The sequence below is a fragment of the Sparassis crispa genome, assembly GCF_003851025.1.
Source record: "Sparassis crispa DNA, contig_000010F, whole genome shotgun sequence".
Classification (NCBI taxonomy): domain Eukaryota; kingdom Fungi; phylum Basidiomycota; class Agaricomycetes; order Polyporales; family Sparassidaceae; genus Sparassis; species Sparassis crispa.
This window is the reverse complement of record NW_020939758.1, coordinates 655,793-683,390: the sequence shown is the minus strand read 5'-3', so window position 1 is coordinate 683,390 and position 27,598 is coordinate 655,793. Positions and strand designations below refer to the sequence as shown.

General features: G+C 55.0%; 13 protein-coding genes across 13 annotated transcripts; 7 read left to right on the top strand and 6 right to left on the bottom strand.

Annotated features, from left to right (window-relative positions):
* Window positions 1-781: 781 nt before the first annotated feature.
* SCP_1202230 (pH-response regulator protein palA/RIM20) lies at window positions 782-3,993 on the top strand (the record flags this gene model as incomplete). Its single annotated transcript, XM_027763109.1, has 16 exons — window positions 782-978; window positions 1,031-1,076; window positions 1,129-1,311; window positions 1,366-1,534; window positions 1,586-1,626; window positions 1,680-1,754; window positions 1,814-1,902; window positions 1,959-2,067; window positions 2,129-2,351; window positions 2,414-2,495; window positions 2,548-2,728; window positions 2,784-2,999; window positions 3,061-3,414; window positions 3,467-3,601; window positions 3,656-3,738; window positions 3,792-3,993. 16 exons carry the CDS (start codon window positions 782-784, stop codon window positions 3,991-3,993), a joined length of 2,385 nt encoding a protein of 794 aa, XP_027618910.1.
* A 407-nt stretch (window positions 3,994-4,400) lies between these two features.
* SCP_1202220 (hypothetical protein) lies at window positions 4,401-5,120 on the top strand (the record flags this gene model as incomplete). Its single annotated transcript, XM_027763108.1, has 3 exons — window positions 4,401-4,931; window positions 4,996-5,057; window positions 5,108-5,120. 3 exons carry the CDS (start codon window positions 4,401-4,403, stop codon window positions 5,118-5,120), a joined length of 606 nt encoding a protein of 201 aa, XP_027618909.1.
* Window positions 5,121-5,524: 404 nt separating this feature from the next.
* SCP_1202210 (predicted protein) lies at window positions 5,525-6,991 on the bottom strand (the record flags this gene model as incomplete). Its single annotated transcript, XM_027763107.1, has 5 exons — window positions 5,525-5,561; window positions 5,625-6,652; window positions 6,706-6,729; window positions 6,782-6,846; window positions 6,898-6,991. The coding sequence occupies 5 exons, from the start codon at window positions 6,989-6,991 to the stop codon at window positions 5,525-5,527; spliced, it is 1,248 nt and encodes a 415-aa protein (XP_027618908.1).
* Window positions 6,992-7,230: 239 nt separating this feature from the next.
* Window positions 7,231-10,617, bottom strand: SCP_1202200 (ATP-dependent 6-phosphofructokinase; the record flags this gene model as incomplete). Its single annotated transcript, XM_027763106.1, has 14 exons — window positions 7,231-7,639; window positions 7,696-7,826; window positions 7,879-8,419; window positions 8,467-8,489; window positions 8,539-8,679; window positions 8,749-8,874; window positions 8,931-9,119; window positions 9,170-9,254; window positions 9,310-9,547; window positions 9,605-9,794; window positions 9,844-10,120; window positions 10,173-10,420; window positions 10,483-10,540; window positions 10,613-10,617. 14 exons carry the CDS (start codon window positions 10,615-10,617, stop codon window positions 7,231-7,233), a joined length of 2,661 nt encoding a protein of 886 aa, XP_027618907.1.
* Window positions 10,618-10,798: 181 nt separating this feature from the next.
* Window positions 10,799-12,760, top strand: SCP_1202190 (DNA-dependent metalloprotease WSS1 homolog; the record flags this gene model as incomplete). Its single annotated transcript, XM_027763105.1, has 10 exons — window positions 10,799-10,981; window positions 11,030-11,084; window positions 11,143-11,213; window positions 11,266-11,280; window positions 11,335-11,425; window positions 11,474-11,559; window positions 11,617-11,831; window positions 11,882-11,946; window positions 11,996-12,626; window positions 12,685-12,760. The coding sequence occupies 10 exons, from the start codon at window positions 10,799-10,801 to the stop codon at window positions 12,758-12,760; spliced, it is 1,488 nt and encodes a 495-aa protein (XP_027618906.1).
* A 325-nt stretch (window positions 12,761-13,085) lies between these two features.
* Window positions 13,086-14,542, top strand: SCP_1202180 (predicted protein; the record flags this gene model as incomplete). The annotated part of the gene is made up of 3 exons (XM_027763104.1): window positions 13,086-13,143; window positions 13,204-13,414; window positions 13,462-14,542. The coding sequence occupies 3 exons, from the start codon at window positions 13,086-13,088 to the stop codon at window positions 14,540-14,542; spliced, it is 1,350 nt and encodes a 449-aa protein (XP_027618905.1).
* Window positions 14,543-15,353: 811 nt separating this feature from the next.
* Window positions 15,354-15,753, top strand: SCP_1202170 (EKC/KEOPS complex subunit; the record flags this gene model as incomplete). The annotated part of the gene is made up of 3 exons (XM_027763103.1): window positions 15,354-15,382; window positions 15,443-15,571; window positions 15,627-15,753. The coding sequence occupies 3 exons, from the start codon at window positions 15,354-15,356 to the stop codon at window positions 15,751-15,753; spliced, it is 285 nt and encodes a 94-aa protein (XP_027618904.1).
* Window positions 15,754-15,854: 101 nt separating this feature from the next.
* Window positions 15,855-17,384, bottom strand: SCP_1202160 (Curved DNA-binding protein; the record flags this gene model as incomplete). Its single annotated transcript, XM_027763102.1, has 7 exons — window positions 15,855-16,092; window positions 16,146-16,360; window positions 16,406-16,501; window positions 16,555-16,619; window positions 16,671-17,009; window positions 17,076-17,235; window positions 17,307-17,384. The coding sequence occupies 7 exons, from the start codon at window positions 17,382-17,384 to the stop codon at window positions 15,855-15,857; spliced, it is 1,191 nt and encodes a 396-aa protein (XP_027618903.1).
* Window positions 17,385-17,711: 327 nt separating this feature from the next.
* SCP_1202150 (hypothetical protein) lies at window positions 17,712-18,908 on the top strand (the record flags this gene model as incomplete). Its single annotated transcript, XM_027763101.1, has 2 exons — window positions 17,712-17,892; window positions 17,953-18,908. 2 exons carry the CDS (start codon window positions 17,712-17,714, stop codon window positions 18,906-18,908), a joined length of 1,137 nt encoding a protein of 378 aa, XP_027618902.1.
* A 135-nt stretch (window positions 18,909-19,043) lies between these two features.
* SCP_1202140 (Ubiquinone biosynthesis protein coq9, mitochondrial) lies at window positions 19,044-19,889 on the bottom strand (the record flags this gene model as incomplete). The annotated part of the gene is made up of 5 exons (XM_027763100.1): window positions 19,044-19,204; window positions 19,262-19,313; window positions 19,366-19,488; window positions 19,545-19,827; window positions 19,882-19,889. The coding sequence occupies 5 exons, from the start codon at window positions 19,887-19,889 to the stop codon at window positions 19,044-19,046; spliced, it is 627 nt and encodes a 208-aa protein (XP_027618901.1).
* Window positions 19,890-20,201: 312 nt separating this feature from the next.
* SCP_1202130 (hypothetical protein) lies at window positions 20,202-22,044 on the bottom strand (the record flags this gene model as incomplete). Its single annotated transcript, XM_027763099.1, has 7 exons — window positions 20,202-20,418; window positions 20,476-21,251; window positions 21,305-21,343; window positions 21,402-21,501; window positions 21,551-21,660; window positions 21,717-21,855; window positions 21,917-22,044. 7 exons carry the CDS (start codon window positions 22,042-22,044, stop codon window positions 20,202-20,204), a joined length of 1,509 nt encoding a protein of 502 aa, XP_027618900.1.
* Window positions 22,045-22,407: 363 nt separating this feature from the next.
* SCP_1202120 (predicted protein) lies at window positions 22,408-22,980 on the top strand (the record flags this gene model as incomplete). Its single annotated transcript, XM_027763098.1, has 3 exons — window positions 22,408-22,629; window positions 22,681-22,893; window positions 22,948-22,980. 3 exons carry the CDS (start codon window positions 22,408-22,410, stop codon window positions 22,978-22,980), a joined length of 468 nt encoding a protein of 155 aa, XP_027618899.1.
* Window positions 22,981-23,298: 318 nt separating this feature from the next.
* SCP_1202110 (DNA repair protein) lies at window positions 23,299-27,405 on the bottom strand (the record flags this gene model as incomplete). Its single annotated transcript, XM_027763097.1, has 10 exons — window positions 23,299-23,781; window positions 23,839-23,926; window positions 23,980-24,062; window positions 24,112-24,165; window positions 24,220-24,645; window positions 24,702-26,076; window positions 26,133-26,873; window positions 26,925-27,037; window positions 27,090-27,300; window positions 27,353-27,405. The coding sequence occupies 10 exons, from the start codon at window positions 27,403-27,405 to the stop codon at window positions 23,299-23,301; spliced, it is 3,627 nt and encodes a 1,208-aa protein (XP_027618898.1).
* Window positions 27,406-27,598: the final 193 nt, after the last annotated feature.

The following is a 27,598-nucleotide window of genomic DNA, read 5'->3' as shown; positions in this document are numbered from 1 at the left end:
TAAGTAAACCTGGCGACGCACCGCCTACAGAGACATTTTCGTTGGTAGGGTACTGCCAGCCGGCGCAGGTGCGGTGCAAGATAGTGGCAGTGGATTGAGAAGTTGCAATGAGCTGTTAGACCGGACCAGCGATAGGGTACATCACATGGTGTTGAACTTATCACGATAGTGCACGGCACGGCACCGGCGTTAAGCCATGCAATCAAACTTGGTCAAAATCTGTACAGCTCGCTAGATCACACGAATCCCTGCATTGGAAGTAAAACCTCTGAGTTCGTGTAGAGAAATTTACGTACTGGCAGCTTGAATTGCACTCACTTTCCTGTGATCATGGGGCCAAATCACTTAATATTGTGAGTCTGACAAGCCAGAGTATGGCATATACATTCCAGGATCGAAAGTGTTGGAATGAGCGTTAGACAAAGAGTTGACTCTCAGCGAGATAGCCGCGAGCGCGAAGCGTATCACGTGATCTACTGTTGTTGCGTCTAGTCTGGAAGGTATTGTCTTCTCTCCCTCGGACATTCTTTGGTCTCAGTCTTCTTTACGCGCAACGGCAAGCACAGCTTGAACTTGTTATACGACATCTCTGGGACTTGTGTCTGCCTCAGCGGTAGAATCATCTAAATCAGTCGGCTCCGAACTTGGAGCGTTGCGCTGAGGAAACGCCAAATCTTCATAAATACCTTTGTCTGTCACTGGCGGACAGCTTTTGCCCTTGTTCTGATATTTTGACGGAGCTCAACGCTCCGGTCCTTAGGTGCATCATTGCTACGCCACGATGCCCAACCAGTTATCTATACCCTTCAAGAAAACATACGCCATCGAACTTCGACAAGCAGTCCGGGAACACATACTGAAGCATCATACTGATACACATCCGGATGCATTTAGATGGGATATCAATCGCTGGGAGACCTTGCGCAAAGATGGCGTAGGGGGCGTTGTGCACGTCGATCGCGTGAAGGCTGCTATAAGGCATGTTACATCTGCAAGTGCTGTGTTGTTCGTCTCATCTGATGGCCTCCAGCTATCATGCGCAGCTTGTGTTCGTGCTGACAAAACTTCCTCCTGATGTCGGTCGTACCAGTACCATATCTTTGCCATAGCCTGAGTTTTGGTCTGTAGATCGGTTTGGAAATTCCTTATGCACCCGTTTTCGATTCGTCCGCTCTGCCAATAAACCTGTCCAACCTGGCGTATGAGCGTTCCGCTGTGCTGTTCAACCTGGCCGCCCTTTATTCGCAACTTGCTGCGTCAGCCGATCGATCGACCCCCCAAGGGCTGAAGCAGGCCATCGCCTACTACCAGGCGAGCCATTCTTGGTCATGAATATCGTGCCGGACATTGAGACGCTGCAGATAGAATGCGGCGGGGACACTGAACTATCTGGCATCTGCGTCCGTACCGCAACTGCGGTCATCTATCACTCCGGATGATATGCCACTCGAACTTACTGAGGCATTTTTGGCAAGTCTTGAGTTTCTCATGCTCGCGCAGGCACAGGAATGCGTGTGGCAGAGAGCCGTCATGGGTGCGTGCTCGGTTTGGTTTTATTGGGCTTCTCGCTGATGCATTTAACCAGACAACCTCAAGAATGGGTTGATTGCGAAGCTCGCAGGAAGGGTGCTGTAGCGTATTCACATTAAGCGGACAGTGCTGACCAGTACTTCTCCTAGGTGGCGTCATTGTACGGGTCATCTCTGACAAAAGTCAAGGAGGCGTCTCCGTCCATCAGACACGTGTTTCCGTCGGTCTGTGGTCCATCGCCGTGCAGTGGTTGTGGTCCTGATGCCCTGATGATCGTGTGCAGCATTGGCTTGCCCATCTGGAGACCAAACAGCTCCACTTCGAGGCGGCTGCGCAATACAGGAAGAGCGTCGACGACCTCGAGGCGAACAGGTGTTGCGCTAACGGCATCCTCGCCCATGAATCTTGATTGACCGCTCCGTCACCAGGTACGGCGAGGAGATCGCGCGCCTCAACCAAGCACTGCTGACGGCGAAGAAGGGTTACGACACGGCTCGCAGAGGCGGTGTGGCTTCTGCGGTCTTGCATGACATTAAAGTAAATGAATCGCCCTCGGATCTATGCGCATCTCGCTTAGCTCTCTCAATTCTTACGGCAGTCGTTGCTTGATAATGTCCAAAAGAGCACCAGCCGAGCGGAGCGCGACAACGACTTGATCTACCATCAGGAAGTGCCCTCTCTATCGGCGCTTCCGCCGCTGCAGGAAGTCTCTGTAGCTCAGCCCGTCGTGCCTGCCGGGTTGGCGGACCCAAAGGCTGCCATTGGGAACGACGCCGTAATTTTTGGCGACCTGTTAGGATGGGGCGCGAAAGTTGCCATAGGTAAGCACGGGCCCCGAATCAACCTGTCGCCGAACAATTGATATATCATCCTCGGACAATAGACATTTACAAGGACCGCCGCGAGACCCTGATCAAAGAAGAGGTGGTCGACAAGGCGCAACAGCTCAACGACACAGCCGACAAGTCAGACATAGGCTTTAGCTGAGAACCTTGATGCTGACGAACCCCTTGACAGAACGCTTGAGAAGCTAAACTTGCCTGCCGCGCTGGAGGCGCTTGAGCGGCCGATTGGACTTCCTCCGAGCCTATTGAAAAAGGCGGAAGAAGTCAGGCTGGAAGAGGGCCCCGAGCGGGTGGAAGCATCCGTAGAAAACGTACGGAAACTCGCGAAGCGCAACATGGATATTTTGAATGAGGTAGGAACCATCACCACTCCCCAGCCGTAGACGCCTTCTCAGACTGTACGTCAAGGCTATGGATATCCTTGATCAAGAGGCAGAGGAAGACGAGAGTTTCCGGACGGAACATGCCGTTGAGCGCCTGCCTTCCCACGAAGCCAACGTCGAGCTCACGAGCAAGGAGGAGCGGTATCGTAAGATTCTGCAGCAAGCCGCTGATAGTGATGACCTCGTCCGGCGCAAATGGGCGGAGTGGGAAAAGAGCATCGGTCAGCTGGTTTTGAGCGAAGTAAGCCATCTTCCTGAAAATGCGATGGGCCTTGACAGAAAACTATCCGCTCACCTACTAGGCCGAACTGGAGGCGATTGTGCCCTCTTCTACCCTCACACTCGCTCAACGCTCGTCCAGACCAGGCGCGACAGCTACGCAGACGCATGCCCGCACTCTGCGCGCCCTCCTCGAATCATTAGACGACTTCACGCGAGAACGAGCGGAATGTGTGAGGCGAGCGAAGCGCATTGCCGACTCGGAAGACATTACGCCGCGCATTCTCAAGGCAGCTTCCGCGTTTGCGCAGTGGGAGGAAGTACAGCCTGCGATGCTGGAAGATGTGTTGCAGACGGAGTTGGACAAGTATGAAGAGTTCATCGATAACCTTGCCGCTGGAGAGCAGCAGCAAGAAGTGCTGCTGGAGTCTATCAGTGTGGGTGGTCTTTCTGAATGCTCTAGGCGAATCCACTCAAAATATTTTCCAGGACCGGAATGATTTATTCCTGCAATCGCGGAAGGACGACACGTCGGTGAAAGAACGACAGCATGCCTTGCAATCCCTTGACCTGGCCTACCACAAGTATAAGGAGATCACGCGAAACCTCGACGAAGGACTGAAGGTAATCTTCTCTTGCAAATCCATGCTCTATTGCAATGCTTACACGGCTTCATAGTTTTACAACGACTTTGCAGGTGTACTCGCCCAGTTCATGGAAACATGCAAGGACTGGGTCAACATGCGCAGACTCGAGATACGGTGAGTGTTTGAACGAGGAGTGTCGTCCATAAGTCTTACGCAGCTTCTGGCAGCTCCTTGACGTCGTCCATGCAGTCAATGTCGCTGCGATCACCCACAACATCGCGGGTCGCGCAACCCGAGTACGAGGCTCCGTCGCCTCCTGGGGAGAAACATCGTGCCGCTTTCGATCTACCGCCACCAGATTCCGATGAATGGGAGGCCATGGAACTTCCGCCTGGTCCCGCGGCGCGGCCTGGGAAAAGGACACGCTGAGGCGCGACGAAGCGATAGGAGATGAGATTTGCCCACCTGTTGCAAGTTTGCCGGAATTACGAATTACGACATCAGTAAATCGGAGAATGTACCCTAAGATCTGCGTTCGCATCGCGGTACAGTGCTGTCGGCGACATTGGGATATTGTGTACGTTGTATCCATGATTTTTGTATCGTTCGAGCTCTGTAACACAGTTCTGTCGTTCGATTACGCCTTTGGTTCCCGGATCGTGGTGCAGAGACGAAATGCCTTGGCCGAGGCATAGTCCGAGCATGCACCTCAGCGCGTTCACGTGCGACTCGGCGCGTCGTACAGCATCGCACAGCGATGATATCGATATAAGAGATATCTGTTCTCTTGAATCTTATCCACCATCACCTAGCTCTGACCACACCTTCCAGCACCCATGGAGCCCTCGTTCCCCCAGCCTTACCAGAGCCAGATCCCTGAATTCCCCGAGCCCGCCTCCCGCGGCGTTCCCGGGGTTCCCGGCGGTGGCAGCGCGCCCTACTCGCCGCCGCCGTACACGCCGCACCAGGCGCCGCCGTCCTCGGGCTTCCGGCTCGCGCTCAGCACCGAGTCCGCGCTCCCGCCGCCCGCACAGCTCGGCCCGCCGGTGGCGCACGACGCCGACGGCCGCTCGCCGATCTACCTCGGCAGCGCGCTCCTCCCGAACGCCGTCCACCCGTGCAAGGTCGGGCCGCACCTCTCGCCGCCGTGCCGCGTGCCCTACGGCGGCGCCGAGCGCGAGCACCACGGCCGCTACGACCTCCTCCCGTTCGACCCCGCGACGATGGAGTGGGTCCCCACCTCCCGCGGCCTGATACCCCCCGGCCGACGCCCCATCGAGGGCGGGTATGAGGAGAGCGGGAAGCTGTACCACGCCCTGGCGGACATCCGTGGCATGAAGGTCCCCGGGAAGACGGGGGAGCATCTTGTGCGCTGTCTTACTTGTCCTCTGGACGCTTCGCCCGCTGATCGGAGCGTCGTGCCCTCACCAGCACGCCTGCAACGTCGCGTTCGGGGGCGGTGAAGTGGTCGTGCACGAGAACTATGCGATCCTGTGAGTGGCTTCGCATCGATCTGTTGATCGAACTGACGACTGCAGCGCAGGTGCTGGAAGTGAAGAATCGGCGATCTTGGAACATGTATCGAGCGAAAACATCTACTATACCTGCATGTACAGCATCTTATCACATTGTTGTATTCATCATCGTCGGCACGACTGAGTGACTCGACCGCCATCATGCAAAGCAGCTCCAATCCCGGAAAAAAGTTACATATATTTTGGACACAGGTACTAATCAACGTGAAGCGCACAGGAGGAGAGGAGATAGCGATATATAACAGCCATTAACAGTAAATGTTGGTAAGGAAGAAACAACCGTCGTAATAAGAGGAGAAAAATACAAGGAGATCAACAGGGTTCAAGTAAGGAACCGGAATGGACATTCAATTTGACCTCCGTTAACGACAAGACGTGACAAGGCCATCAATCATGTTCTCTCCACAGGAAAGATCCTCATAACATCAGAAGAGAAGTTGCTGTAGATTCGGCAAGAGTGACCTGGATAGATTGCATCGATTAGTATCAAATGAGTGCAATAAGACCACTGAACGAAAAACGCACATTGCGCCCAAGCCCGCAGCAAAAGCCAGTGCACCCCATGCGAGAGACTTGCGCTGCGGTGGCAGATCCGACAGCAGCCTGACTCTCCGGTTAGTAGCGATGGCGCGCTCGACCTTTTGCGGTGTCCCCTCCGGGAAATTGAATGCCAATGGCTTCTCCTCATCCTCCCTCGTTCGCTTCACCCCCACACGCTCCCCTTGCGCGTCTCCCATCTCCACCTCCCCCTCATCGGACGTCGAGACTACCATGATCTCCTTCTCTTTCTCCTCCCCCTTCTCCTTTTCTTTCTCCTCCATCGCCTGCTGCTCCGCCTCCCGCTCTGCCTTGAGCCGAGCAATAAGCTCACGCTGCTCCCGGATGTCTTCGAGCATGTTCGGCACTGCCACCTTCGTCACCTCGATCGACTCGTCCTCCACCATCGTTTCGTCCGAACCTGCTGGGGTGAGCACCCCCACGCGCGCGGCCTTCACGCTCTTGGGCGTCTTCGGGATCGCAGCCGAGACAAGCGTGGGCATGTGCGGAGGCGGTGGGCTCTTCAGGCGCGCAGACCGGCGCGGGCCCGGGGAGACGGTCGTGCGCGCGGATGCGGGTGTCGGCGGGGCCGCGGGCGTCGCCTGCGAGGGCGACGACTCGCGGCGGCGCTTCGCGGGGTTCGGGGTGGCGACGCTCTGGGGCGGGGTGGGCAGCTTCGGCGCGACGGAGGGCGAGCTCGGGACGGACTGCTGGGTCTTGGAGGAGCGGCGATAGCTCGCGTCGGGTTCAGGGGTGGCCTGGGCGAGCGCGGGGATGACGGGGCCGAGGGAGTAGGCGTCGGCGAGGGCGAGGGCGACGTCGGGGTTGACCCATGTGCCTGCGAAGCGCGCCTTGCCGGACCTGTTCGCGCCCGCGATGTCGTAGCTGGTCTTGACCCAGGCGGACTCGACGCGCTCGGCGTCCTCCGACGCGGTAGGGAATGCGGCGCGGAACATGGTGGTCTGGCTGATGGCGCCGGTATCTAGCCTGCGGAGGATGAACGCGTGGCCATTGGGCTGTAGATGCGGGGTGTCAGTGCAGTTGTTTCGAGGCGGGCGGGGGAACGTACGGTCGGTATTTTAATCCGACCAACCTGATGGAGAGTGAGATCGGGTGCACGCAGATATAGAGAGATGATGACGCACGACGGTAGCATGACCTTCGCGGATGATCTCCTGGAACTTGACCTGTGGCGGCCTTGATAGATCGACTGGAGTAGCGGTGAGGGGTGAGCGATGAGGAGAGAGAGATGGAGACGAACCGGATTTGAGGTTGGGATTGATATGGTCGAGAGGGAGTTGTGGGCGAGGAATAACTATCTTGACGGTCGTAGATTGTCTCGTCGACGCGGGCATGATGAGCAGAACGCAAGACGCGAGGCGATAGAATCAGAGTACGGTGGCCTCAAGTCACGATCACCGCGTTCGTGTCAAGCCCCGTTCGCCGCTGCCGCCCCGCCCCTCCACCGTTTCAATCCCCGACGTAGCAACCATTACAAATGACTCTAGTGTGCTTCAAAGTCCGATAACGACGGCTAATTATTGCATTACAGAGCATTACAGTCTAGGGCATCTTTCCTTTCCGGGATCGGCGTTTATTTCGCCAGCAACTGCGGCCGAGCCACCAGCGCTTCCACCAAGTCGGTGAGCTCGTCCCAGAACGCAGTCTTCCCCCGCCTGTTCTTCATGTCCGCATGCTCGACCATCTCTTCCACTGGCATCCACTTCACCGTAGAGCCTTGGACCGTGATCACCGCCGCCGACTCCGGCGGCGCCTGTCGCGTCTTCACCGGCTGCTTCAGCAGCTCTTTGTGGTACTGCTCGATGAACGCCATGCACTTGAGCGAGAGCCGCACCGCCCGTGCACGGTCCGTCGGTGACGGAATTCCGCCCTGTAACGTATGCCCGAGCGATGCCGAACGCGAGTCGAACAGCGACCCGCCCTCCTCCTTGAGCATCCTCGTGATAAAGTCCGTCGTGTACACGTCCGATGCCACTTCATTTCTGGCAGGTATACCTTTAAAGCCACCGACGATCTTTCGTATGTGGGAAACACGAACCTGAGCACCAGCCGGCCTTCCGCCTTGCCCTTCGCATCGAGAGCATACCGCTTCTTCAGGAATTTGACGTCATGACGCAGCATGTCCAAATTGATACCGCGTTCCGGAGTGTAGACGATGCACGCGCCCGTCTGGAGCAAATCTGAGCGCCCGTAAGCTCGTAGACGTCAGAGCACCACTCACAGCGAGCGCGCCCAACGTCGCGATGTACCCGCACTTCCCGCCCTGCGTCTCCACGACAAACACGCGGTTCCTGCTCGCCGACGCGCTCTGCTTGATCGCGTCGCATGCGTTCACGAGCGCGTTCAGGCTCGTGTCGCTGCCGAGGCTGAACTCCGTGAGCGGCACATTGTTCGAGATCGTCGCGGGAAGGTGCACCATCGGGATATGGAACGCAGGGTAGTGCTTCCGCGCACCCTCCAAGATCAGCAGCGAGCTGAACGCCTCGAACCCGCCGATCATGAGCAGCGCATGGAAGTTGAACTGCTGAAACTTGGCCGCGACCGCGCCCAGGTCGATGTCGGGCAGGTGGCGATTCGTGCCCAGCTCAGAGCCCCCATGCGTTATCCAGTTGTCCACACCCAGCCACGAGAGTGTGTGCACGTTGTCGTCCAGCAGGCCCGTGAACCCGTTGTGGACAGCGAATGGCTTATGGCCCTGTCGGATGCAGTACCGCACCGCAGCGCGCGTCGCTGCGTTCATTCCTCCCGCGGGGGCACCAATGCTAAGGGAGTCTGAGCAGGCTTTCGACAAAATTATTAGTGTGCTTACTGCATGATCGCGACACGCATCCGCTGAAAAACACGGGTGAGCGACGCCCGCACGCAGGAACGCACGACTCACCAAATGGTGTGGCAGCCGTGGCTCCTTCTCCAGAATCGAGGTCGCATAGAACCCCTCGAGCGTCTCGCTGAACTCGGGGTCGCGGAGCGACATCGCCTTCGCGAAGTCCTTCTCTGCAATCGCCGTCGACACCGAGCGAGTCTAAACCGCATCACAGATCCTCAGCACATCGCGGCAGCGACGCGGGAATGGAAATGAACGCCAACGCACCATCGCGACGGCTTCCATGAGTGGCACGCGAGTAATCTTGTTCTCCCTCATGCCGATCATATAAGACGGGGTGTCAGGGGTAGCCTCCAGCAGGGCCTCCACGGCCTCGACGCCTTGCAGGGTCGGCTACGGGTAATAAGATCGATGTACGGTGCATGCAAGCGTAGAGGGAAAGGACACACCATGATGCGGTCTATCGCACAGGGCGCACCGCCGCGCTGCGTGTGCCCGAGAGTCGTGACACGCGTGTCGAGCCCGAGCCGCTCGCTCAGGACGTCCTTGACGTAGTTCGCGTGGATCGGGTTCAGGTTCGAGTCCAGCGCGCCCTCCGCGACGATCACGATCGTCTTGCGCTTGCCTATGTCTCGGTGCTACAGGTGTGTGAGCGCGTGCAAAAGACGAAAATTATTACGAGACGCACACTCTGGATCTCACTGCACATCTCGTCCTCCCAGGGATTCTCCGTTGGCGGGTGTTCCGGTATGAAGATAAAGTCCGCACCACAGCTACAGAGGTGAATTCTACTTATCATAATGCATTCACTCAACGGTGAACGCGCACCTGACGCCGGCCATGAGTGCGAGCCAGCCACAGTTGCGACCCATGACCTCGAGCACGAACGCGCGCGAGTGCGAGACCGCGGTGGAGTTGATGTTGTCGATGCTCTCGCAGATCCGGTGCAGCGCTGTCGGCGCGCCGATCGTCATGTCCGTCAGCGACATGTCGTTGTCGATCGACCCGACCAGCCCAACGACCTTTAAGTGCGCGTGGAGCATCGCTTGCTCCTGCGTGATCTTCTCTGCGGATAGAGTCAGCGGAAATTTATCGCCGCGACTGCGAGACGGGTGGGGCATACCTTGGGTGAGGAGTTCGACGACGAGCTTCGGCCACTCCGACCTGAATACGTCCGCACCGCTCAGCGACCCGTCTCCGCCGCACACTACCAGCGCGTCGATTCCTTCTTTAATCAAATTATGCGCGGCAGTCAGGCGTCCTTCAGGTGTACGGAACGCCGTGGATCGTGCAGTCCCGATGAGCGTACCACCCTGCAGAGTTCATGAGTCGCCAGCCAATTTCGACACAGTCGGTACATACCTGGGCAAACCAGCCCCGCACGTCATCCCAGCCAACGCGCACGATGTACCGCCCGCGAAGCGACCTCCCGCCGGGGTGGTCGCCCGTGCCGTCCCTCAGGAGCTCGCCGTCGCCGAAACGCAGATTATGCACAAAACTGGCGTCACTGGCCCGCCGCTCCTCCGGGGCGGGAGTCCCCTTCTCCGATGCTGGGGTCGCTGCGGGCTTCTGGATCTCCTGAGAGTTCCCCCGGACTAGTCCCTCGTAGCCTTCGCGAACGATCCACGCTTCACACCCTCTGTGAATGTGTGAGCGAGAGTGCACAGAAAAGAAGAAGAGAGGGCGCGTACTTGATGATGGCAGTCTTTACGACGGCGCGGACTACGGCGTTCATCCCGGCACTGTCCCCGCCTGAGGTGAGGACGGCTATCTTCATCTTGGGTTTCTTAATCGCAGGAGGTGAGGTAGAGGCAGTCGGTGCAGGGGTGGCAGGGCGTGGCATGGCGGCAGTGGCGGGAGGTGTGCTGGGTGTGCTGGTCATCGAGCTCGAGGAGGGTGTGCAAGCGGTGGATGGATGTCCGTCAGAGTGCGTCAAAAGCTGGTATGCAGCGACACCCGACCGTGTCAGTCAAACACACTCCTCGACTCGCGAGCACGTACACTGTTCTCCTGTGGAGTTGACTCTTGGAAAACGCACGGAACCTCGAATACGAGCGGGCTGAAGTAGTTGGGGAAATGATCCAGACCGATTCAGCTTCGTGACGATAATCGAGTTAAACACCATGCTAACCACATACAGGCAGTTCCTCACTTTCGGTTCCCTTGGGATCGCTTGCAAATCGACGCAGAACTTGAAGAAACTTGAGGGTCGGGGTGAAGATACGATGGTGCTGGCCCGCCGAACGCGTCTGATCTAAGCGAGCTGCTATCTCATCTCCACCACTACCCCGTCCCCACTCCTCCAGCCTAGACACAGATGGTGCACGTTCGCCTCAATGAACGCGAGACGAACCCCAATCCGCATGTCAACTTCATCTCCGCGCTCCCCATGCCGGAATCGGCCCACCAGGAGGACGCGCGCCAGCTCCTTCGCGCTCTCGCCGCACAGCTCCGACCGGTCATGAAGGGGCACGGGTTCGTCGTGAACAGCCTCGAGGAGGTGCGTGGCTCAGCAGCGTCGCGTGTGCTTGCTCTGACCGAGTTCCAGTATGAACATAACATAGTCTTCGCGGGGAGGAACTGGAACAATGGCGAGGTGGTCGGTGCGTAAGCATACTGTGCACCTTCAATTTATTCTGTAATTCGCGTTCTGTGACGTAGAGCTCGTCCTGCGAGGCGCAAGTGGCGCGTTCCTTCCGGTCTCCTGGCTGATGAGCACTCTCTGCCATGAGGTCCGTCATTCCACTTATCCTACGTGAATTTCTCCGAGCTTTCATGCCGCAGCTAGCTCATATACAGGTATTATTCACACTATCGTCTATAATTTTATACATGCCCACAAGCTACACGTAGCACATGAACCACGGCTCGGCCTTCCAAGCTTTATGGACAAAGCTCCGCAACGAAGTGAGAGCGCTACAGAGCAAAGGATACTACGGCGACGGTATTTCTCCACCTCATTACTTTGCGAATTTCACTGAAATGATGTCAGGCTATTGGTCGTCCGGCACCCGACTCGCCGACTCCTCCAGGGTGGGCGGCCAATCTCTCGACGCGAGCGACATGCCGGAATACATGGTACGTATAGCACTCCGCTCTCTCGCGCCTATGTTCACATGTCTCACTGTCGCGCAGTGCGGCGGCGCCCAGAAACGCACGCGTCCTACGTCCCTCCGTCGCCGACGCGGTGCGGGCGCCAAGACCGGCGCACAAACGGCCAAGAAGCGCAAGGCGGGGACACGCGTGACCGCGCGGGACGCGTTCAAGGGTTCTGGACGCGCGCTGAACGAGGACGTGGAGGACGAGAAGGGGAAGAAAGCCGGAGCAGGGTTCAGGAAGAAGGCGGGAAGGTGAGTACTGTTGATTTCCAAAGTACAGGTTGACTGATTATGTGCGTCAGCAAGCGCGCGAGGCAGGAAAGGGCGCTGGCGGCAGAGCGTCGTCTGCAGGCGTTGCAGAATCAAGGTATGGTCCTATTTCGTGCCTCCCCGCGTGATATTCATGCTATCTTCAGCAAGCTCCTCCAGCCAGCCGCCATCCCAAAACGACTCGGATGCCGACTCTGACGGCGAGTTGGACGATGTGGAGATCAATGAGACAGACCAGGACCGCAGGCGTGCGATGGGCGAGATGGAGCAGGGCGAGCTCGAGGGACTGCGGCTCACGCAGACGGACTTCTCCGCAGACTTCGTGTTCCCGCAGCTGACAATGGGCGGCACCGATGAGTCGGACGGATTTTCATGCGACGTGCAGTCCCTACCGCGTTCCGGCACTGCTGCGACTACCAGCGCGACGAAAGCTACCACGTCGAAGTCCGCGTCGCCCAAGGGGAAGAACAAGGCGCGTGCGACATCACCGTCACAGCGCGAGCTGGAGGATTGGCTGCTTCCAGAGTCCCAGCCCGCTGACACCGCCAGATCGAAGAAGAAGCAGAAGGTGTCGTATGGCGCGATGGTGCAGGACGAGGTGGTTTTCAGGAAAAAGGAGGTCATTGGGCTTGCACCCGCTCCGCCCAGGAGGCTGGGCGGCGGTGCATCCTCTGTCCAGCCCGGTACGCGCGCGAGTGCGCTAGGTGAACGCGGGCCCGATGGGCGTGCCGTGCGAAGAGAGGGGGAGACGGAGTGGTCGTGTCAAGTATGCACTCTGTGAGTCTCGCGTCCCATTGGAGTCGGCCCTCTGTCCTCACTTAACATTTGTTTGTAGGTCCAACGCTCCGGGACACCTTGCTTGCTCGGCGTGTGCCACACCGCGCGGGGAGTCTACATGGGGTGACGCATAGAGGGGTGACGCATAGATGGGCGACGCTGTTAGTTTCTTGTCATTAGACCTTCTGTACTGTTTAGTTCTGTGTATACTGTCCTCACAATATTTGTTTTACTGGCCGCGAGTGCCTTACACCCATCACCGCGATTTCCGTCCGAGTGTCGTACGCGGACCGGCATTGGCACGTGACTCCCAGTTCCTGCAAGCGCCCGAAACGTTTGCGGAGAGATTCAACACACTCTCGGCGAGTCGTCCAGTGAGCTTAAGTGCAACTAGATATACTGTCCTGACCCCATCACCGGTCCCCGTGCTGATTTCATTGGTTTCTCTGTCCTGTGGAAATGCTGGGCGGTGTTACTCTCAAAAAGGTTTCGTCCCGCGCGTTCTCTCAGACTGCAGGTCAGTGTGAGGTACCTACCCTTCATGCTAGTTGGTCTTCACGAAACATTGGATGATCAGGAACATGGGCGTATACCATCAGTGAGACTCTCGCACCAAAGAAGCTTGGTGAATCGTCGAAGCACCAGCCTCGATGGTCCCGTCATGAACATCCTGTCACAAACGTCCTCCCTGCTGCACATCGCAAGACGTCGCACCTCGAGCCATGTCGTCGCAGTCTCTGTCAAAGCCGTGTGTATTCTACCAGTAACACGACTGGGTCCCCATCTGAGTAAGCTTGCCCCCACTTGCCCTCGGCATGGCTCACCGCTTGTACAGCGACAAGGAATCCATATTCTCTCCCATGCAATCGCCGTGGGACCACGTATTTGAGAATATCGACGACTCGCCCCCCGTAGTCCCCTCCGTCCGCGGACCGCAGCCGCTGGCCAAAAACACGCTGTCTCGCGCCCCCCGCCGGCAGACGATGACCGCACGCGAGATCACCGCGTTCGACGAGATGTTCAACATGATCTTCTCCGCGGTCGAGGAGCAACAGCACCTGAAGGCGGCGGACGGGCACCCGCGCTCGCTCTCCGCCGCGATCGGGCGCGGGCGCACGCCGCGGCTGCAGCTGGGCGACCTCTTTGGGCAGCTGCGGCGGCAGTCGCGGCGACAGAAGTGGACGACGGAGGCGGACGAGGAGCTCGACCGCAAGAAGGAGGAGATGGAGCTCTGCGACACCGACCAGCAGCTGCTCGAGTGGGCGATGCGCGAGGTGTTCGGCGAGTCGCGGCGGTACGAGGAGAACGCGCGCCGCGCGATGGAGGACCCGGCGCACGCCCCGGCCGGGCTCGTGCAGCTCCAGCCGCAGTCGTACCCGCACCTCCTCTCGCTCCTCATGCGCACGTTCCGCGAGCGCTACGCAGACCCCCACCTCGCGTTGTCCATCTTCGACCATGCGCGCCACCTGTCGATCCCGTCGTTCGTCTTTGGGTGCACCACCCCTGCGTACAACGAGCTGATCGAGACCCGTTGGCGGTGCTTCCGCGACCTGCGGGGCGTGTGCGACGCACTCGAGGAGATGCGCGTCAACGGCGTCGAGATGGACAACCGGACGCGCAGCCTCGCGGAGATGATCCGGAGGGAGGTCGGCGAGCGCAACCTGTGGCAGGAGGAGAGCACGGTGGGCAGCGGGGAGGTGTGGGACATGGTCAACCGCGTCGAACGGCTCACCGCGAAGGAGGTGCCCAAAACGCACAGTCGCAGCAGGGCACAGTCGATAATGAAACGCAAGAAGTTCTTGCCCGCCTACGATACGTGGAAAAAGAAGGCACTTCAGGGCAATGAACCGGACGACGACTGGGTGTTCGGTGAATGGGATTCACCCAAGACCAAGGTCGCGCCTCAAGCGGCCTAAGCAGATTCGCTGCAAGGCGGTCTCCACTTCCGAGTGCAAGTGGTGTCCTGCTGTTGTCGAGCCCGAACCCGGAAGTCACGGATATACCTTCCGGCACTTGCGTTGGGACGGCGCACCTGATGGACGGATGGGTCGGTAAAGCGGTCGTTTATTCAGTCATACGATCGTCGATCTACTAAATCCACAATTAATCGGAGGATCTCTATCTCATATCCTACTTGCTGTACGTAGTACGTACGTAGAACCCGATGCTTGCGTCAAATCGTAATTTGACTAGAACATAATTTATCCCTCGTGGAAAATCGCTAGTGGTGCAGTAGTAAATTTAAAACTGACAACAATCTGGTGCACATACCATCATATGCATGGTCAATAAGCATGAACTCTCCGTCAAGATCCATTTGGCCATGAGCAGGAGGGAGAGGTGCACCCAGTGCATGCTTCAGACAAAGAGAATAAATGAAAGGGGACTGCCAAGACAGTTATCCGCGGTCAAACATGAAGTAACGCGGTGTAGTCTGAGCTGTATGTTGGTGATACGGTATTCATTGCAGTGCCAATTGCATTCCATGGTACACCATGTAACCAACAAGTAGCTGTGGCGACACAAAAGATTGTCCGCATATATTTCAAGGGAACTCAATTTGAGCTAGACAGCGCCGCACAGCTGGAGGTATCGTAAGGCACCGTCATAACAAATAAGGAGGCACTTCACGAATAACTCACTTGCTGTCGCGGTGTCTATCAAGGATATTGCGATCCTGAACGATAGGCCGGGGGATGGCGTTGAAGACCTTGACTCCCAACCACCATGTCGGCATCATCAGATTGGCATACAATGTGAGGTTTTCGCTTTTGTGAACTTGCGCAATGTTTGACACGACGGATGATTGCTGCAAGTACGATGCGAATACCGTTCGCGTCTGAGAAACATGCGTCAATCGCAAAGCAAGTTATCGAGGTCGACAAGGAACTGCAGCCACAAGCGGTGAAGCGCGTGTTGACAGTCGAAAACAATATCTTGATCGTGTGCGCATCCATCTCCACTCAGATTATAGCAAAGTGCAGTGACACATAAAAACAGCGAATTTGTGACTCTGACGGTGCGCCTGTCGCGGCTCGTCGTGAACGCCTTTCTGGAGAACGTCGATCTGGTCATACACACGATAGGGGAGTTTGGAGAGGATGCAGAACGCGGGTCCTCGAAGTAGACCGTTGTGCATTCAACAGCATCATCAGGAGTGGTGGTAATACAACTCTGCATCTATCATGATGTTCAGATGGTTTCCAATCGTTTCTTCTCTGACTTTTCTCATGCACCCTCTGCGGTCTCACTCTCCTCCGCCTTAGCCTTTTTCTTCCTGCTCTTCTTGTCCTCGCGCAATGGTTTGGTCAAGAGCTCCTTCAACTCCTCATCCTGCAGCTCCTTCTCTGTCTTCACTAACTCAGGCTTATACCAGACCGGAGGATGAGAGATCATCGCAGGACCGGCAGGTAGAAGCGCGATCGTGAAGTGGAAGCCAGCGACGAATGTGTTCGCAGGTGTGAAGCTGACGAAAGATATGAACGCCCGTCAAAGATCATAAAAAGACAAATCACTTACACGACCTCGTAAGGCTTGACCAGACCGTGTTGAACAGCCTCCTGCAGGCCCAACCGAGCTCGCTTCTCGTCTTCTAGAGAGCGGACGTTGAAGGGGAAAGCTCCCGCCTTCTTTTGCACCTCAGAGAATACAGCACGCGATGTCTTCATCTTGAGTTGATATGTGACGTTTGAGTCCTTCTGGTAGATCGTCGTTCGCGACTCTTCGAGGCGGGCCTGTTTCAGAATGAGCGTAATTCATAAGGGGCATAGCCTACATACCTTGCCGTCCTCTCCGGAAGAAATGAGAATGTCGATGCCGTACACTTCGTTTTCTGCAAATGTTGCTGTCTCGAATTCCTTCTTCTGTGCTTCAGACTGGTAGAGACTGGTCAGAATAAAGGCACCCAGATTTACGACACTCAGCATACCGGATTAAGAATGATGCGCTTCTTCCCATCAATTACATTTTGCATCTGCTGGCACGACAGCATCCCTAGGTGTACATCGATCAAGGCGTCGACGTACGTCTAACGATGGTGCAAACCTTCGACCGCTTTGCAGCCCCACGCCGCGGTCACCTTATTGACGGTGTCAGTGATAGTCCAGTTCTTATTTCCAACTTTCACGAGCCGCATCGCGATCTCCGCCGCGCTCCAGGCTGCTTTCAGGACATCTGCGCGCCTACCAGTAACAGGATCTTGCTCCGTCGCGCCTACTACAAGGGTCTCTGCGCTGACCGCGGCGAAACCATCGATGTGCGCCCCAACGTGGAGCTTGACGACATCGTTCTGGGCGAGCGTTTGCTCCGACAGAGGATCAGATGCAAGCGGTGAGAAATGAGCCACGGCATTGTTTACGGATACGGAGGTAGGAAACGCAAGGCCTGCACTCGCACAAACGATCTAAGTATATTCGCACAGAGGGGGAAGATGGGTTGGATTGGACATACCCTTGCTAACTTTCACGCCCTTGGCCGACTTGTTGTACACGGCGCCAGTTCCTTGTTCAATGAGCTTGTCACCTTCTACGCAGAGGTCAAGCACTTTCGCGCCCTCCACACTCAGCTCCACAAGTTTCTTCATGACATTGTGTACAATGTCCGCCGCGGTCTGAAAAACAGAACAAGGGGTTAATTTTTTGCTAATTGATTCAGTACTTAAAACTTCGACGAGATAGATACCTTGTACTTTGTGAAATCAGCTTGGGCAGTCGACGGCTCCTCTGCGGGTTTTGCGGCGGGTTTTGCGGCCTCGGACATGTTTGAAGAAGTGCGGTATCAGTGGGGAGTGCGATGCCGCGATGAGATCGTACAGGTCTCGCTCGAAAATCGAGATCTAAATAGGACGTCACGCGACTTCATCATCCAAATTGGGAAGCGATCTCATCCTTCCGGCGCTTAAGTTGCAAGTGAATGTCGGTCGTCGAGACTCAAGTTAGTAGTGCTCAAGAGCATCTCAGCTAGCTGTGCCGCATCATTCTCTTCTTCCTATACTATAGGTAACTACGAGCGGATATTTGGTGACTTTTCTTCACCGTAACTTTCGATTCTTACCCCATCTATTACTGCTTCACGTGTGCGCATGCGATGGCAGATCTGGCAGAAGATCCCTTCGTCGAAGCTAACGACGACGTGCTGCGTCGTATAACGGAAGCGTTGCGAGTGGATTCTCGTGCAGATCTTGGGATTACTCTGCATAAACTGTCACAGAATTATTCCCGTGTGAGGAAAGTTGCCGAGAGTAGAGCAGAGAGAAGAAAACTGGAAGGTGATTGCATGACGTTAAATCACCATACTGATGATCTGCATTGTCTGACGTTCGCCACAGGTCAAGTTGTGGTGCATTCTCGGGCGCTAGCTAGTCCTACTGAGCGCCCTAGCTCCGCCAGGCTGGCATTTGCACGCGCGTCCGACCCTACTACTGTCCTCTGGCCTTTTTCTGCTCAGATATGCTCTCTGCTCGGAGTTTCCAGCTACTCAACGACGTCTCCGCCATCTTTTCCATCCTTTCCTCAGATTCTGAATTGCGGAAGAACCATCTGGGAGAACACAGCCCGTGCGGTCATCCAGCTGTGCGACGGGATTCTCGTGAAAGTCGGACAGTTGGAACGTGATGAGCCTGTGCTCCTCGATTTCATTTCATCCCACGCACCTGGCATACCTATCCCGAAGCCGTTAGGTTTCATGAAGATCGGCAAAATCTCATATATGTTCATGACTGTTATTCCAGGTGCTCCGCTGGAAGAGCGCTGGTCGTTTCTCTCCCAGGATCAGAAAATCAGCATATCTAATCAGCTCAACGAGATGTTGGTAGAGTTGCGCCGCATTGAGTTCCCTCCCGGGACGCCTCTTGGATCAGTATCTCCTCGCCACCTATGCGTCGACACTCGCATATCAATGCGACCGTCGCCTCACACACTGTTCACAGAATCCGAGTTCAGTGATTTCCTCGTTTCTCGTCCTCTACCTAACGTTTCCGCGATGGTCCTGAAGTGGTTTCGTTCGCTGCTCCGCGACGACCACCGTATTGTACTCACTCATGGGGATTTTCATCCGCGGAATATCATGATTGTGGAGGAAGGCGACGAAGTGCGCGTTTCAGGGATCATTGATTGGGAGATGGGCGGCTGGTATCCGGAGCATTGGGAGACGATTAAAACATTCAACACGAGAGGATGTGATGAGGACTGCGATTTCTGGGACTACCTTCCCGATGCGATTGCTGGATACACGCACGAACTAACGGTTGATTTCATTATGGACCATTTTATTAGCATCTGGTAGTCAAGATTGTTAGACCGCCTCGTTATTAAATTTTCTGAGGATTGTAAGTAATTCCCGCCGTGGTACAAATTAGATGGTCTGCGAGGCAATAATGGTCACACAATACACGCACCACGCATTTGAATCGTCGAAGCATCAAAAAATCCCTCTGCTCTTGATGATACCTGCCCAGCTACGCCCAATGTAGCTTGCGAATAAATCGGCCTCGCCGAGAGACGATTCAACCTTGGAGGACGTGTCAAGTAAGCCGTCCAAAAAGGTGTACGCTGTGTGTGGAGAAGTGAGCTGGTGAAGTTCTGTTGTGCACAAGACTTCATTAGAAGTTAGATACCAAAGGTAAGCACGAAGCATACCTGCTGCTGCATAGATGGCGGCAAGGGACGCTCTCCGGGCATACCAGGCATTCTGAAATCTAATGCTCAACTTCCAGAACCTCTGAGAATCCATGAACACATACCCCGACCGTTGTGTCGCCTGAGATATAACACGCCTCGTCCGCGACTTTCGCCGCATGCTTTAGCGCCGGCATTGGATCTAGAGGAGGGAAAGCTGTGGACGGCGATGCCAGTAGCGCAAATGCCTGAATATCAAGGTTATATTTTTTGGATCCTCTAGCAGAGCAATGACCACACTCACCTCGGGCAAGTGGCTCAGAACGGGTTCGTTGAACCTCAACCGGAAGGCGAGAACATCTTTCAGCGCTGGTGACGGCGCCGACTTCATCTGTCTGCGCGCATCATCCAACCATGCGTTTATGAGCGTTCTACGCGCATCTGATCCATTTCCAAAAAGGGCTGACACGGCAGTCTCTGAAAGTGGCTCCTCGTGTGTCGGGAGAGATAGGACGGAGCGTGCCAAAACTTGGCGGGTGAACCCATGGGTTTCCACCAGCGGCAGCGCGAGTTGCAACAACACGTTCCTATACATTATCATTAATTGTAGAACAACCATCGCGGAACTACACGATTCTTACCTGGACATAATTTCGTCACTACGTACCGATATCCTCGTCACAGTCGCGATCGAAGAGCGCGACTCCGCGCCTGGTCACACCCGTCACGCCGATCAATATTTATTGCGCGACAAGTCAGAGTTGCGTGCACCAGTTGCAACTTTGCAATGAGCGGGCTCGAGACCTCAGCAAGACCTTTATATGAGGATAAGTAAATTCCGATGTAGCCTGCGGTATATATGGTCGCACTACAATACATTTAGCCGCCCTCCACAGGCATATAATATGTGTGTGTGGGCCAGCCCAATCCATCCGACTGTCCGCAAGCTAAGGAAGTCCAACTAGAGGCTGTGTGCAGCATTCTCAGGCTTCCAGCCAACGAAACTACGCAACGATCTGCAGAGACTCGGCGGTGTGGGAAGCGGATCCGTGTCTGGCAACTCCAAGTCGCCTGCACACTCGCGCCAGACTCTCCAACCGGGGCGCTCGCCTGGTGGTTCGTCCCACGAAAAGGCCTCCCGCAGCTTGCTGCGCATGGCCATACGGTCCTTCATATCACTAATGAATAATAATACGTCACCACTGAGTAAGATAACAAAAAAAGTTAGCACCGACTTTTCCCAGTTCGCCCAAGCTGCCTCGAATTCATCCTGTTTCGAAGGGACCTCGCCTTGACTGCTTGAATCGGACTTGTCGTTTGGCGTCTTAAGCTCCCTGTATTCATCCCATATGGCTCTTTTGCACCCGCGGATCATCTGCACAGAGCGTGCAAGATGGATCGACGCCCACTGGGAGATCGTCGCAATCGACGATTGCTTTGAGCGTAACGAAGAATTGTCCGGGCGAGACTCCGAAGACCAACGAACTGCATACCGCTTGAGCTCCGAGAACAGCGCGGAGATATCAGCAGATTCGTCGTATTGCTGACGTGGGCTTATATACGTGCCATTCTCGAGGTGCGAGTTCGGTGGCAGTGCGATGTGCAGCGTGGGGTGCGTCTGGATGTTACGAAAACAAGACGACATGTAGAAGGGGAGGACCGAAAGTAGCCTTGGTGTGAGAAATCTGCTCTGGAGCATCTCTTCCCAAGCCAGCTTCAGTTTGGAATGGTCTTGAGGATCAAGTGATACATCAGGGTCTTGAGTTGATGGCTGGCTATACGCCAAGTCCATGCTGTTCGGAATATCGAGCTGTCTCGGAGGAGAGCTCGGACCACTGGACAGAGGAATAAGTCCTTGAGTTGACGAACTCGTAGACTGCGACGGTGAGTAGTTCAATGACGACGAACTGCCGCCATGACCCGGCATAGCATGTACATCAAAATTGGGGTCAAGTAGATCGTTTCGCCTGTGAGGAGGACCGCAGGGAAATATTAGGTCTTCCTCTATTATCTTCAAGTCAGATTCAGTTAGTTAGTGTGATAACATAGCCATAGGAGACACACCTCAATGACACCACCTGGCACCATGACTCGAGCAACTTCCTGCAATTTGACTACATGAGCATAGCCATGAAGTAACACATTGGAGGATGTAGTTTACCTCTAATAAATACTGCCACTCATCCTCTGGAACACCAAGCCCAATACAGCATATACGGACGAAGTCAAATTGCTCCGATTGGAACGGCAATTCTTCCAACCTTATGTGCTATTAAGACAAGGTTGTAAGCACATCCATGAAGTACATACAAATTGCCGTGAACCCAAGTAACGCGTTCGGCAACACCCTCTAAACCCAAGCTCTTGAGGCTCAGGTTTGGTTGATTATGCACCATGTCGAACCCAACAAAAGTGCTGGTCTACTCAATAAAATCTATGTCAATGCCAGTCGCGCCACAGCACGAAGACTACCCACAGGCCATGTCTTAGCGGCCTCGACTATCCACAGGCCGTCCCCACAACCCAGATCCAGCACCGTCGAAGGTGGCGTGTCGGAGCGGTGCATCGTGAGACTTCGACGTAGACTGGTTAGGAACAAATTGTTCCAATTGTCACTACAGGTGGGTCATTAAGCACTGGCAGCTAGATGTCGTAAGTCTTGCCAGTGAGACTCACTAGACCAATTGTTCTTCCGAGTACTGTACTGGATAGGGTATGACTCCTGGCTTGCGTTTACGCGTTCTTTCCTTGAGGAGCTGGTCCTGCACGTCCACGCTGACTCCGGCACCCTCGAGCGTATGCATGGAATGGATGTGGGGAAAAATCCTGTTCGGCTGCTATAGAAAGCGAAAATGTACGGCGCACCGCCGAATACCACGAGGGATTGTGAGTAATAAGAGCGACGGCGAGGTCGGCAAGCTTCCCTCGATTACATCTTGCAAGAAAAGATCATCTCCGCAACGCACCCCACGCTCCACAGAATGGTACCAGAAATTAGGAATTTAGCTGTGCTGCCTAGTAGTTACCCGTGAAGGTTGCAATTGTCTAAAGGCTACTGTGAAAATCCGAGAAATGTCCATTTACTTGCCGGCTACTGTAAGTGTTGGCAGAAAATAATGGTTTTGGTAAGTGAATCGTATCTCCCCGCGGTGAACACCTTCACCGTCATGCAGACAACTATCGTCAACGCGCGGGCTGCGGCCCTTCGCGGTGCAACGCGGCCTCTTTGTCTATCACCCCGTTTGCGTACGTATGCAACGCCGGTGGCTGTCAAGCGCGACGAGGATCCCCAGCTCGCGGGCTACCCGCAACTACCATACATCTCGCGACAGCTTCTCCCTCCAAAGGGGTGGGAGGACCCGCAAATGCGACGCAACTTTGGCGATACAGTGCGCATCAATTCCCTTATATGCAGCTTTCCGGCCTGACGTGTCTCGTAGCTCCACGAGGAGGAGGAAGTGCTGTCGATGTGGGGTCCCGATGTCTCACCCCTGCCGCCCAAAACCGCGCTCCGTCAGTTCACAATTGCAACTCTCGGCTTTGTTACTTTCGGTGTGGTGGTCAACTACCTCGTGCCAGCCAGACCAGCGGTTCCCCGTGAATATCCATATTCTGGTTTGGTGAAGGAGCTGGGTGGGCTCGAGGAGAACAAGGTCGGTTATTTATCCAAGCTGAGCGCCCTCCACTGTCCTGATTCCAAATCACAGGCAAACCCGGAGGATGAGTCCGATGAGGATTAGCTTTTTACTGTATCGGACTTAAGCCAACTATCTGCAATCCGAATCGACGCGTGGGCTGTCTTAATAGAGCTCGAGGCGCCTTCAGGAGCCTCAAGACTCGCCACTATGACCACTTCCGAACACCGACTGTCCAGATGAAGCGTGTTACATGGAGCCTGCCAAGACATGAAGTGGTGTCTCAACCAAGTCTGTGCGCATGCTGTGCAATAGCAGTGATGCATACAAGTTGGTGTGGTAGGCTCAACTACGACAATTAGGATAATATCATGATTCTATCCACTGGCCGAACAGGGACCAGAGAGCTCTCCATACAAGGCGTCAACTATCATCAATGTCACCATCGTCCGAGGCCGGCTCAGTTATCCCTTCCTTATACGCAGGTTTGGGTTTAGGACGAGGTCGTAGATTGACCGACAACGGGGGAGGGCTGTTCGTCTGTGCGGGCACCACAGCGTCCTGATCATTCTGGTCTTCCTCACTTGCCGCAGTCGACTGTTTCCGTTTCCTGGACTTCCTTGCTTTCCCTCCTCGAGCGGTCTTACCACGAGCAGTACGTTCCTTGCCTTTGACCTTGGCGCCATTTGTCTTCCTTTTCTTCGCTGGCTTCTCTGCCGACTCTTCGCCTGAGTCAGCGGAGGCACCCGGAACACGCTCCGCTTGGTCGCGTTTTTTTCTGAAGTCGGTGAGAACATCTTGAAGACGCTTGCTGCCGTATGCTTGCCGCTTCCTAGGCGCGTGGGCACCACCTATAGGAACATCAAAGAAACTATTCAGATTTCCTTGCTTGTTCATTGCAGAACTCTGAAGGCAAGAAGTGAGTGACGTGAGGATTAGAAGGAAAGATAGCTTCGAATCTACTTGTCCTCGCTTGCCCATCTTGTGAATGATCGGTAGCAGAAGATCATCCACTTTTGTGGGACTCCACCCCAGCTCTGAGTTAAAGAAGCTGCAGGATGTTCGTTACTGACTGCATGAATTCATATTCGTTGGTGTGCTTACTGGCGAAGGGCATCCAGGTCGGGCAAACCCCATTTAAACGGTTCTTCGGATTCATCTACCGTCGGATGGTGGTACGCGTCTCTCTGCGTGAGGTCAGCTCCATACTACTACCAGTTCAACGAGGCCACGCACGACAGCAGCGTTTGGCCAGTCGTCCGGCAAATATAGTTCTTTAAATCTCTTCTTCTACAGCCACAGATAAGCGCTGGACATTTCTAAGCATTGCAGAGCAGAACTCACGAAACGCTTGCGGAATTTTGACTGCGTATCCTCGGGCTTGTCTCTTCCGCTCTGGATCTTCTGCCACCAGTCCTTGAATTTGTGAAGTCCGTCCTGCCCAGGAAACTCCTTCAGCAGCTCCATAGCAACGACGGGACCAACCCCAGGAAGGCCGTCGGTGTAATCACTGCCCAGTAGATAAGCCAACCGTATGAGTTTATCGCGGTCTAAGCCAAGTTCACGCTCGAGGTCCGGTAACAAGAAGCATTCCACTGTCTTGGACTGGTTAAACATATTCTTCAACACTCGCATACCTCCAAAGAGGAATACGTCAGAGTCATCTGTGATGATACCGTCAACCAGGTTCAGCGCAAGCAGCTCCGCACATTGTGCCTCTGCTTCCATGGGCGCTGTGATGTATGGGATACCGAAGAGGCGTAGCATGATCTATTCATACGTCAATAGAGTTCACCAAATGCTGGTAGGATGCCGGATGTACATACCATAATCTGCGAAATCATCTGCTGTGTTATGTCTTCCGAATCCCGCATCGCGACTTTCTTCTGCTGGTTCAGCGCAGAGATCTCGTCGTCAATCTCGCGCCTCACGGTGTCGAGGTCTCTGCCTTTGACCTGCGATATGAACCGTGCGAATTCGCCTTCCTCAGCCTGCGGGTCCATCTCCTCCGCCGGGTCCCACCCTTCTGCTGTAGACACTGCGGGTGCAGTTTTGTCTTGAGAAGGCCCGGTAGTGGGAGATGGAGAGCGAGACCAACGCTCGTTTTCGTTCTCAGACCCTGAGGCTCCTTCATCTTCGTTTGAATGATAATTAATTTTGAACTGGAGGGCCGGCGAAGGCGAATGCGAACGCTCTTGAGGAACACCCAAGGCTTCGCCGGTGTCTCTATTTGTAGATGGGCCTGATAATCGTGGAGGCACCGAGTGAATATCTAGTTCAGGAGCAGCTAGAGGCGTTGCAGGTGTTGATGTTGGTCGAAACTCCGCTGCCGTATCGGCAGACTGCTGAGATCTTGATTGCGCCGGAACAGAAGGCAGTACTTCCTGCATATCGTCGTCAGAGTCCGACTCTAAGGGAGCAGTAAGGGGTGACGGAGAACGAGGACGTTGAGGTGGGCTTGGCAGCTGCATAATCGCTGTTGACAATCTCGCTACACTTTGCACGGACGAGGGAGCAGAAGGGGGCGGCACGGGTACCTCCTCCATGTCGTCTTCCGAGTCCGATACTGTGATTGCTGGTGGCGGATGCGGGGCTACAGAGATCGGCGACTGTCGAGGTAACAGCAATGTGGGAACGCCAAACGTAGGTTGCCGTCGACTAGATGGCGAATTTGCCATTGGCTGTGCAGCGTGTGAGAGTGGCCTCCTCAGTGGACCTGCGCCACCAATGGACAACGCTGTCTCTAGTCTTGTGGGAGACGCATACATGTCGTCATCATCTGATTCAAGGTCCATCGATAACCTGCCTTCTATCCGGGACGTGGACGCATGATGCGGAGGAGTGGAGGGTCCAGCAAGTGCTGAAGTAGAGCTCGATGTCGACGCGCCAATGTTTGATCCATAAGAGCTAGCCATCTCAGATCTCGATGCTTCCAGGGCTCTTCGCAGGTTGGACTCTTCCTCATACACTAGTGACTGCTGTATGGCCAGAGAAAGCTCGCCGTCGTCCTCCGACGCTTGGACCGCCGGTTCCTCATCCTCATCGGGCGCGAATAACGGTTGGGACCTGGGCTTGGGTTTCTTGATCTTTGTAGTAAGAGGAGCTAACTTCTTCGGCGTGTATCGCTTGGCGAGAGCAGTTAATGCTTGACCCCTTCGAAGTTCTCTTAGGTCTAAGTCATACGGCGTGTTTTTCGCGGATCTTCAGAAGAGTGAGATACATCTACGGGAACGATAATCGAGGGTGAATAGACATACATATCCACTTCTTCCATATTTTCATCGTCATCGCTGCCCTCTTTTTCCTCTACCTTCTCCTGGTTTTGGTCGATTTCGATTGGCTTCGATTGGGTACCCTCGTCGCGTATGCCCAGCACCCAACCGCCACCTTCCCCCTCGTTCTTGACTAGCAAGTACTCTCGATTTCGTTCGCTCGCGATCCGGATGGGGATTTGGACATGAGCCTTACCGATACTGTCGGTGGTTACGAGTAGCTGCTGGGTCAGAGAGTTGCGCTGCTTCAAATTCTTGATTTGCTCCTTAGAGAAGTCAAGAGGTGTCTTCGCATTCCTCAACATGTTTTGGAGACGTTTATAAGACGTCTGACGAGACTTGAGCCTCAAATCGCCTACAATTTCATACTTGACTTCTGTCGGTAGTTCGTGGAATGCGGGAGACGTGACATCGAAATCTTCCGGACGCATCTCTTCGATGAACGCGCTCAGTTCTTCTTCCGTCGCAAGGCGTGGGTCAGGAACCGACGAACGAGTCGCTTTGGCGATAACGTCCTCAAGATTTACCTCTGGGAGTTTGTAGGGATCGTGATCCTGCCAGCGGGACTTCTTCTTGGACGATGGAGGTGAAGGCTGCCCTCCGTCCTGCGGAACTTTCTTTGGGGGAGTTCTAGGAGTATTTTCATCGAGATCCTCCAGGTAGACAGTGTTCTCATCCAGAGTGACCGGACCTGCAGGCGCTTTGCCTTTCCCCTTGCCATCGGAGCTATAAACCGTCTTGTCAATGAGCCATTTGAGTGCGAAGGTTTTCACTCACGACTTGGCCTGAACGTGACAGAGTGCTTCCCGTCTCATCTGTGCAGCAAGTAACCTTTCTGCAAGCTTCGCATGGCTGATCGCAGCACCGCTCTTTTTCTTCTTCCGCTCGGCCTGTTCAGCCTGAGTTAGCGCTGCGCCTATGCTGGATAAATGGACTGCGTACAATAGTCGCCCTCTTCAAAGTGGGTGCGCCTCCATCAAAGACGAACACCGGCTGGATGCCGTAGAATAAAAGTTTGCAGATACGGCGCAGGAAACCCAGCACATGCGCGTTAACCAATCCGCGGCCTTCCTTGTCGCGCATCGTTGCTTGGAATTGGTATATCCAGATACTTGAATCAATAGCCATAGCTTTCCCTTCCATCGTCTCGAGTCTGCGCATCCACTGTCAATACATTGGACTACCGCGACGGAGAAGATACGTACAGTACCGGTCTGCCGACTGGATCCAAAAGAGACCACAGTGACTTGACACCCATTCTCACCGAGCTCCAGCCTAGCAGAGTCAAATTTCGACCAAATGAGATATCTGTCCAGAGAGTACTTGTTCCAAAACCATGTAACAACGGAAAATGTGATCTGCGGGGTTGTGTGGACGAGCCAAGCTCGCTGAAAGCTGTGCTATGTGACGCTGCGTCAGACGCGTCTTGACCGGAGTCACGCGTTGGTCAC